This window comes from Physella acuta, unplaced genomic scaffold (assembly GCF_028476545.2).
Source record: "Physella acuta isolate Inbredline_101_S28 unplaced genomic scaffold, ASM2847654v3 ptg000805l, whole genome shotgun sequence".
Taxonomy (NCBI): Eukaryota; Metazoa; Mollusca; class Gastropoda; family Physidae; genus Physella; species Physella acuta.
In genome coordinates, this window is record NW_026732323.1 from 1212501 (window position 1) to 1222500 (window position 10000).

Here is a 10000-nt window from a genome sequence, read left to right on the forward strand (position 1 = left end):
CACAAAGGTAATACAGTCTTTAGAGACTGACACAAGGGTAATACAGTCTTTAGAGACTGACACAAGGGTAATACAGTCTTTAGAGACTCACACCAGGGTAATACAGTCTTTAGAGACTGACACAAGGGTAATACAGTCTTTAGAGACTCACACCAGGGTAATACAGTCTTTAGAGACTGACACAAGGGTAATACAGTCTTTAGAGACTCACACCAGGGTAATACAGTCTTTAGAGACTGACACAAGGGTAATACAGTCTTTAGAGACTCACACCAGGGTAATACAGTCTTTAGAGACTGACACAAGGGTAATACAGTCTTTAGAGACTGACACCAGGGTAATACAGTCTTTAGAGACTGACACAAGGGTAATACAGTCTTTAGAGACGGACACAAGGGTAATACAGTCTTTAGAGACTGACACAAGGGTAATACAGTCTTTAGAGACTAACACAGGGGTAATACAGTCTTTAGAGAATGACACAAGGGTAATACAGTCTTTAGAGGCTGATACAAGGGTAATACAGTCTTTAGAGGCTGATACAAGGGTAATACAACACTCTAGACTGAGACAACAAAAACACAATACAACGCTCATTATAGGTGTCACTAGGTCGGGTGTCACTCGGTGCGCCAAGTGAGGGTGTCACGCTACGCGTTAAATGTGGGTGTAGCACAATGCGCCTCTACTGGTTTTGCATTTTTCTTTTAGTATCACCCTCTCCCCAAGTATTTAATAATTTTAATTGAAATAAAAACATTTTTGCGAGTCAATTTCACGATTTAAAAAAAAAATTTGGTGCCAACCCATAAATAGTTTCACCTTTTGCGGACTCTCCCCCTCTCCTCACCCCACCGTCCTCACACCACCGCCTTGTGATGCTTTATTTGACATACACAAACAGCCCCACACACAAACAGCCCCACACACAAACAGCCCCACACACAAACAGCCCCACACACAAACAGCCCCACACACAAACAGCCCCACACACAAACAGCCCCACACACAAACAGCCCCACACACAAACAGCCCCACACACAAACAGCCCACACACAAACAGCCCCACACACAAACAGCCCCACACACAAACAGCCCCACACACAAACAGCCCCACACACAAACAGCCCCACACACAAACAGCCCCACACACAAACAGCCCCACACACAAACAGCCCCACACACAAACAGCCCCACACACAAACAGCCCCACACACAAACAGCCCCACACACAAACAGCCCCACACACAAACAGCCCCACACACAAACAGCCCCACACACAAACAGCCCCACACACAAACAGCCCCACACACAAACAGCCCCACACACAAACAGCCCCACACACAAACAGCCCCACACACAAACAGCCCCACACACAAACAGCCCCACACACAAACAGCCCCACACACAAACAGCCCCACACACAAACAGCCCCACACACAAACAGCCCCACACACAAACAGCCCCACACACAAACAGCCCCACACACAAACAGCCCCACACACAAACAGCCCCACACACAAACTCTGTACCTGTTTTAGTAGAGATCTCCAACAAACGTTGACCAGTAACGGCTTCCCATGATGATAGTGTACGCCACCGTTGTCCAGACACAAAGAGCTGCCCATGTTGACCACCTAGAGACAATGTTATTGACTTGATATTCAGATCTACACAAACTATCAGAATTTCAAATGTAAAAATATTTCGTGGTTTAAAATAACCATTTATATCCAAGACGAGGGTCTTTAAAAGGGACGCTGTACGCAGCATCGAATGGGGACATAGGGCCAAGACAAGCCTTGGCCACTACAGAGGCGTAGCGATGGGAGGGGGGGGGGGGGCAGGGGGGTACATATGTCCCCGGGCACCGACCTTAGGGGGCGCCAAAATGGGTTGTAAAAACAAATTAAAATGTCATTTTAGCTGCATTTTTGCAATTTGACTGAGGGGGGGGGGGGGGTTGAAAATCGAAAATTTGCTCCCGAGGGGGGCGCCAAATTGAAAGTTTGTCCCCGGGCGCCGGGAAGGGTCGCTACGCCTCTGGGTCACTAAGACAATTTGTGTCACGTGTTTAACATTTGTAAAAATATTTCCTCACTTTGGTCAGTTGACAGGTGAGGCAGAAATGCCTTTGTCTGAAAACCTACCTGTCCCCAATAAATAACGTTTTCATCATAGACATTTAACTCTGGCCAAATGTTCTGAAGATACCAACTAAAATCTTTACATCCAAGTTTTGTTTTCAGGGCCAGTCTCTCACTCACAGGACCAACGTCTAATGTCTGCAACAACAAATATAGGAAACAACTTAGCGATCAAAATGAAAACAATAGCCTCGTTACTTATATGGTTAGCGAGGAATTGAGCAGATTTATTTCTAAATAATTCTAAATAAGCTGGTGAACAGAAACTTACCTTCATATCAGGGTAGATGCTGTACAGAAACCTGGTGTAGTTGCCCATCTTACCTTCATATCAGGATAGATGCTGTACAGAAACCTGATGTAGTTGCCCAACTTACCTTCATATCAGGATAGATGCTGTACAGAAACCTGGTGTAGTTGCCCATCTTACCTTCATATCAGGATAGATGCTGTACAGAAACCTGGTGTAGTTGCCCATCTCACCTTCATATCAGGATAGATGCTGTACAGAAACCTGGTGTAGTTGCCCATCTTACCTACATATCAGGATAGATGCTGTACAGAAACCTGGTGTAGTTGCCCATCTTACCTTCATATCAGGATAGATGTTGTACAGAAACCTGGTGTAGTTGCCCATCTTACCTTCATATCAGGATAGATGCTGTACAGAAACCTGGTGTAGTTGCCCATCTTACCTTCATATCAGGATAGATGCTGTACAGAAACCTGGTGTAGTTGCCCATCTTACCTTCATATCAGGATAGATGCTGTACAGAAACCTGGTGTAGTTGCCCATCTTACCTTCATATCAGGATAGATGCTGTACAGAAACCTGGTGTAGTTGCCCATCTTACCTTCATATCAGGATAGATGCTGTACAGAAACCTGGTGTAGTTGCCCATCTTACCTTCATATCAGGATAGATGCTGTACAGAAACCTGGTGTAGTTGCCCATCTTACCTTCATATCAGGATAGATGCTGTACAGAAACCTGGTGTAGTTGCCCATCTTACCTTCATATCAGGATAGATGCTGTACAGAAACCTGGTGTAGTTGCCCATCTTACCTTCATATCAGGATAGATGCTGTACAGAAACCTGGTGTAGTTGCCCATCTTACCTTCATATCAGGATAGATGCTGTACAGAAACCTGGTGTAGTTGCCCATCTTACCTTCATATCAGGATAGATGCTGTACAGAAACCTGGTGTAGTTGCCCATCTTACCTTCATATCAGGATAGATGCTGTACAGAAACCTGGTGTAGTTGCCCATCTTACCTTCATATCAGGATAGATGCTGTACAGAAACCTGGTGTAGTTGCCCATCTTACCTTCATATCAGGATAGATGCTGTACAGAAACCTGGTGTAGTTGCCCATCTTACCTTCATATCAGGATAGATGCTGTACAGAAACCTGGTGTAGTTGCCCATCTTACCTTCATATCAGGATAGATGCTGTACAGAAACCTGGTGTAGTTGCCCATCTTACCTTCATATCAGGATAGATGCTGTACAGAAACCTGATGTAGTTGCCCATCTTACCTTCATATCAGGATAGATGCTGTACAGAAACCTGGTGTAGTTGCCCATCTTACCTTCATATCAGGATAGATGCTGTACAGAAACCTGGTGTAGTTGCCCATCTCACCTTCATATCAGGATAGATGCTGTACAGAAACCTGGTGTAGTTGCCCATCTTACCTTCATATCAGGATAGATGCTGTACAGAAACCTGGTGTAGTTGCCTATCTTACCTTCATATCAGGATAGATGCTGTACAGAAACCTGGTGTAGTTGCCCATCTTACCTTCATATCAGGATAGATGCTGTACAGAAACCTGGTGTAGTTGCCCATCTTACCTTCATATCAGGATAGATGCTGTACAGAAACCTGGTGTAGTTGCCCATCTTACCTTCATATCAGGATAGATGCTGTACAGAAACCTGGTGTAGTTGCCCATCTTACCTTCATATCAGGATAGATGCTGTACAGAAACCTGGTGTAGTTGCCCATCTTACCTTCATATCAGGATAGATGCTGTACAGAAACCTGGTGTAGTTGCCCATCTTACCTTCATATCAGGATAGATGCTGTACAGAAACCTGGTGTAGTTGCCCATCTTACCTTCATATCAGGATAGATGCTGTACAGAAACCTGGTGTAGTTGCCCATCCAGACGAGGGCTGCCCTCTTGTAGTTGTAATGTTCTATTTGTGTTCTTCCACCTGGGAACGTGTACGGCTGTCCTCGTGCCACGTGACCTACTCTAGAACAGGGGACATGCAGGAGTCTCCCTCCACACATCCACACCTAAAGATAATAATTTACAAATAATAAAATTCCAACACAAATATGGTACAAGAAATTGAAAACAATAACGTTATGTTTGTTTTATGAGTACTATTTGGCCTACTCTTCACCTGTTCTGACCATTACACGCCTACATCACACATAAAAAAATTGTATTACTCACCCTCCACGACATTTCTAAATTCTCCCCTCCCCAAATTTTAAAGCCAGTGTCGTATCCACCTAGCTGGTTAAAGTAGTTCCTGTCTATGGCGTAGGCAGCCCCCACCATGGCCACGCCACTGGGGAGAAGATTTCATTCGAATACAAATTTTACATGTAACCACTTCCATGTTAATAGATTTGCAATCTTTGTAAACAAAAATTAAATTTAAGTTAAATAACTTTCTATTTATTGGCAATGGAACTTTCTTAGATAACTAGCCCAATGTTGGCCTACATATTTTCAAATAAGATTTCAAGCCGCTATTTTCTTCCCCATAAGCCTAAGAATTATAATGTTTATAATGTATTTTTCCGATGTTTTCTTTTCGTTGTTTGTTTGTTATGCATCACTAAAGCGTAACGCTGTGATCGATTAAAAATCAATACTGGTCTTATTCAATAGAATATGCCAACTAATACAGGCCATAGGGCAAATAAAGTAGAGTTCACATGTTTTTGTGACTTTGGCATACAAAGGGATTGTATGATCGGCAGTACGCCCAGCCGCCTTTACTTTCCCTAATGTAAGGTATCCATCGGAGCTGGGTGGACTCAGGGAGGTTGTACGAACGGATTCGAACTCGAGACTTTCGGGTTAACAGTCGTATGTTCTACCATTCGACCACACTGTCAAAATAACGTGGTTAAAAATAATAAAAAGCCTAATGTAGAAGCAGAAGTCTAATGATATGAAACAAAACGTATTAATGACGGTAACAAAATAAAGAGAACTTGCGTACACCCGTGCTGCGGTTGTCTCTCGTCTTGTCGGGTTTGGTCTGGTCATGCCGGCCTCGGTCTGTTCCGGTCTAACCCTGCCGGCACCTGTATGTTCCGGCCTGACCCTGCCGGCAATTGTGTTTTCCAGTCTCTTATTGCCGGCACCTGTATTTTCCGGTCTTTTATTGCCGGCACCTGTATTTTCCGGTCTTTTATTGCCGGCACCTGTATTTTCGGGTCTGACCCTGCCGGCACCTGTATTTTCGGGTCTGACCCTGCCGGCACCTATATTTTCCGGTCTGACCCAGCCGGCACCTGAATGTTCCGGTCTGACCCAGCCGGCACCTATATTTTCCGGTCTGACCCTGCCGGCACCTGTTTGCTCCGGACTTCTATTGCCGGCACCTGAATGTTCCGGTCTACTCGTGCCGGTCCCATTCTGCTCCGGTCTGAAGGACAGCCTGAAGAACTCCAAGCTCCACGTCCAGCCGTACCTTGCCTCGTCCTCAGGTGTCGTGAAGTACCTGAACGTTACAGGGTCGATGAAATCTACCGTTGCCATGGCGACCACCTGTCTATCCATCGCCACTTCAGCAAGCAGTGGCGGCAGCCTAGAGCAAGCAAGAAGAAAACAAATCTCAGGTCCAGATGTCTGTTTACACCGTGTTAACAACAGGTTGCTGCCTTCATCCAAAGTGATATTTGAAGGCAACACTCACATACGATAACAACAGAGCTAAAAGCACGACAATCAACCAAATAACCGCTTTACCTAACCCCAAAAAATTTAACTCTAACTTCTACCCTGACTCGTACACATATACTCTGTCTAATGTTAACTAATGCGTGGAGTAAGCCTAGTACTGCTTTGTCCATGTACTTTCGACAATGTTGTATGATCTATAAGTTCAGAGTTCAGTCTATTCTAAATGTACATAATTCATGCCTATTCTATATGTTCAGAATTCATGTCTAAGCTGAATGTTCAGAATTCATTTCGATTATGTATGTCTTTTCTATATGTTCGATATTCTCGCTAAGAAAAAGTTGTATTTCATGCTACTAAATTTGTGACTCTGTGGTTGGGTGATGAAACAGGCACTTGCTCAAATACTTTTCTAAGACTAAAACCACGAACAACATGACTAATTTCCGTGAGTTAACAAAAACGCTATTTTTCAGTTACTATACTCTAAGAACAGCTGCCGGTAATTTTCGGTATTTTGGATATCAAATTATACAGTACAGTGTACAGTTGATAACACGTATTCTACACAAATGGCTGAACAATCAGATGCGCCTTACCAGTTAATGTTGACTTCCATATGGCTGTCAAAGAATATCAAAACATCACCACTAGCAAGTTGACTGCCGCGCATGCGTGCTCGAATTAAACCCGCACGTTCACGAATGCGTACAATATGTACAAGTCCTGCTGGAAAGTTCTCTTTTACGTACGTGTCCAAATTGTCTTTCAGTTCGGCTACAAATGCAAAACAAAACGTTTTAATTTTTTTATATAAAAAAACACAGTTATTTTAACAAATTATTGTGTTGTGTAAAGCTGCCTTATGATGCTGTAGGAATTGGAGGATTTCATGAAACTTTAAGCCCATTCTTCATGAAGAACTCGATACTTCAAGGCTTAAAACTCCCTAGAATATTTACACTACCATTACTTTAAACTACATGATTAATTTTTCGCTTTACTATTTAGAAAAAATTTCACACATTTCCGCAACAGTTCTGGTTGAGAGAATTTCTGTAATACTTTCAAAGTTATAAATCATATTATTAATATTATGCTCTAGCGAATTTTTTAAAAAATATTTCCATTATATTTAGCTCAATATTTACACCTTTCCAATACACAAGTTCAGAAATAATTTCCGTGAACTAGGTAGATGATTGAGGTATACCAGTATAAGCTGTAAGTATACCAGTATAAGCTGTAAGTGTACCAGTATAAGCTGTAAGTGTACCCACATAAGCTGTAAGTGTACCCACATAAGCTGTAAGTGTACCCACATAAGCTGTAAGTGTACCCACATAAGCTGTAAGTGTACCCACATAAGCTGTAAGTGTACCCACATAAGCTTTAAGTGTACCTACATAAGCTGTAAGTGTACCCACATAAGCTGTAAGTGTACCCACATAAGCTGTAAGTGTACCCACATAAGCTGTAAGTGTACCCACATAAGCTGTAAGTGTACCCACATAAGCTTTAAGTGTACCTACATAAGCTGTAAGTGTACCCACATAAGCTGTAAGTGTACCCACATAAGCTGTAAGTGTACCCACATAAGCTGTAAGTGTACCAGTATAAGCTGTAAGTGTACCAGTATAAGCTGTAAGTGTACCAGTATAAGCTGTAAGTGTACCAGTATAAGCTGTAAGTGTACCAGTATAAGCTGTAAGTGTACCAGTATAAGCTGTAAGTGTACCAGTATAAGCTGTAAGTGTACCCACATAATGTGCTGGCGTCATCGACCAGAATGATTTCCCTGATGTTTTCTCTGGGTGATCTGTTGATGATGCTGTACACGGTACGGAGCAGAAGTGACGGCCATTCATCGTGAAACGGTACAATGACCGAGGCTTGGCCGAGCTTTGTTGTGTCGTACTGTAGAGAGTCACACCTGTAGACAGTCATGTGTACACAATATTTTATCACACCTGTAGGCAGTCATGTTTACACAATATTTTATCGCACCTGTAGGCAGTCATGTGTACACAATATTTTATCACACCTGTAGGCAGTCATGTGTACATAATATTTTATCACATCTGTAAGCAGTCATGTGTACACAATATTTTATCACACCTGTAGGCAGTCATGTTTACACAATATTTTATCACACCTGTAGACAGTCATGTGTACACAATATTTTATCACACCTGTAGGCAGTCATGTGTACGTAATATTTTATCACACCTGTAGACAGTTATGTGTACACAATATTTTATCACACCTGTAGGCAGTCATGTGTACACAATATTTTATCACACCTGTAGGCAGTTATGTGTACACAATATTTTATCACACCTGTAGGCAGTCATGTGTACACAATATTTTATCACACCTGTAGGCAGTCATGTGTACACAATATTTTATCACACCTGTAGGCAGTCATGTGTACACAATATTTTATCACACCTGTAGGCAGTCATGTGTACACAATATTTTGTCGTATATGTGAGTAAAAATGTGTACACTATGTTTAGTTGCAGGAATAATGTGTACACAAAATTCTGTTACACATGTAGGCATATTTTTACACTTTTTTTATTACACAGTTTGACAAATGTTTGTATACAATATTTGGCCTAACCTGTAATACAGCCGTTATAGTTAAATTATGCAAAAAATAATCTCTAGCCTTTCTTACCTTAGTCCGTTGGTATATAATACTATTAATAATCCCAGTTTAACATGTTAAACATAAATGACGCAATGTGTCACAAGTTTTTACGAAAAAGGGTAACAATAGAAGTGTATCAACTACTGAATACCTGGTAACATACATGAAGATTAATTCCTTGACTCTCGCCCACTCTACCTGGGTACCAGCCAGAGCTGAACTACCAATGACTCTGGTGTTAAAAACCCTGAACCCGACCCAACAGCTAATCTGTTCCACATTTAGAAATGTTGCAAGGCTAAGCACGAAGAACGTTAGCGATAATACAATTATCATCTGGTACCTTCTAACGGAAAAGTGTCCGACTACTAACTTAGTTAACGTACCCCTTATTTCTAGTATCCGGCAACAATCTGTTCAATGGTATCGTATCACTGCCTGCAACGTTCACGGAAAACTTGGACAAAAGTTGTAAACCAGTTTCATTTTTCTCTAGCTCGATGCCAACCCCCAGCTCCCCTGGGCCGGAGATGTTGTTTTTACCGTAGTCATCAATCAGAGGGTTACCTGTCTCCCCACCCCTCCAGTATTGGACGAGCAGGGCCCAGGGGCTCTGGCTGGGTGGACGGGTGGACTGCGAGGGGTGTGGCCGTAGGGCATGGGTCAAGACGTGGTTCAACTCCACCCTGGCGCCGTGATGCTGGTGGTGCCCCGGGTTCTTGTACATCACACAGTACAGAAGCAGGAGGCTGGAGAAGGCGTTGATCAGAAAGACGGCACCAAGCCAGGAACACTGGAATGTTTTCAATGGGTACTGGAGACAGCGGTAGAGAGTTGAAAATGTTCTAGGTCTTGTCATGTTTATCTTACTTCATATAAGTCATCTCTTACTTGTTGTAGGTCGTCTTTTGTTTCTTATAGGTCTTCTCCTACTTCTTATAGGTCTTTTTTATTTGGTGCATGTCTTCTGTTATTTCTTATAGGTCTTGCCTTTTTTTCATAAAGTTCATATAGTTCATATAGGTTTTGTATCTCTTATTTCATATAGTTTTAGACAAATGTTTTAAAAATAATATAATGCTTTTACATTTTTATAAAGGTGGTGACATAAAAGATTTATTTGAAAATGTCATTACACTTTTTCTTATTAAAATATTTTTGAGAAACAAGACTTGTGCATGTCATGTAAAATATTTTACCACGTTTTTAATCCAGTTAGCTCACACAAGATAATGAAGACGACAGAATAGCACAG

At 42.1% G+C, this 10000-nt stretch overlaps 2 protein-coding genes across 2 annotated transcripts in view; both read right to left on the reverse strand.

Moving 5' to 3' along the window:
- The window catches only part of LOC131951268 (polypeptide N-acetylgalactosaminyltransferase 1-like), a 6759-nt gene extending 1273 nt beyond the window's left edge, over nucleotides 1-5486 (reverse strand). Inside the window, exons 1-5 of the mRNA XM_059313624.1 lie at nucleotides 5404-5486; nucleotides 4623-4740; nucleotides 4274-4459; nucleotides 2151-2285; nucleotides 1533-1637 (exon numbers count right to left, since the gene is read on the reverse strand). Coding sequence (XP_059169607.1) covers nucleotides 1533-1637; nucleotides 2151-2285; nucleotides 4274-4459; nucleotides 4623-4740; nucleotides 5404-5450 — 591 coding nt within the window. The 5' untranslated portion in view covers nucleotides 5451-5486. The remainder of the gene's footprint in view (nucleotides 1-1532; nucleotides 1638-2150; nucleotides 2286-4273; nucleotides 4460-4622; nucleotides 4741-5403) is intronic.
- An 843-nt stretch (nucleotides 5487-6329) lies between these two features.
- LOC131951265 (putative polypeptide N-acetylgalactosaminyltransferase 10) lies at nucleotides 6330-9604 on the reverse strand. Its single transcript, XM_059313619.1, has 4 exons — nucleotides 9132-9604; nucleotides 7853-8022; nucleotides 6689-6866; nucleotides 6330-6360 (listed from the first exon to the last, which is right to left on the reverse strand). Exons 1-4 carry the CDS (start codon nucleotides 9602-9604, stop codon nucleotides 6330-6332), a joined length of 852 nt encoding a protein of 283 aa, XP_059169602.1.
- Between the last annotated feature and the right edge of the window lie 396 nt (nucleotides 9605-10000).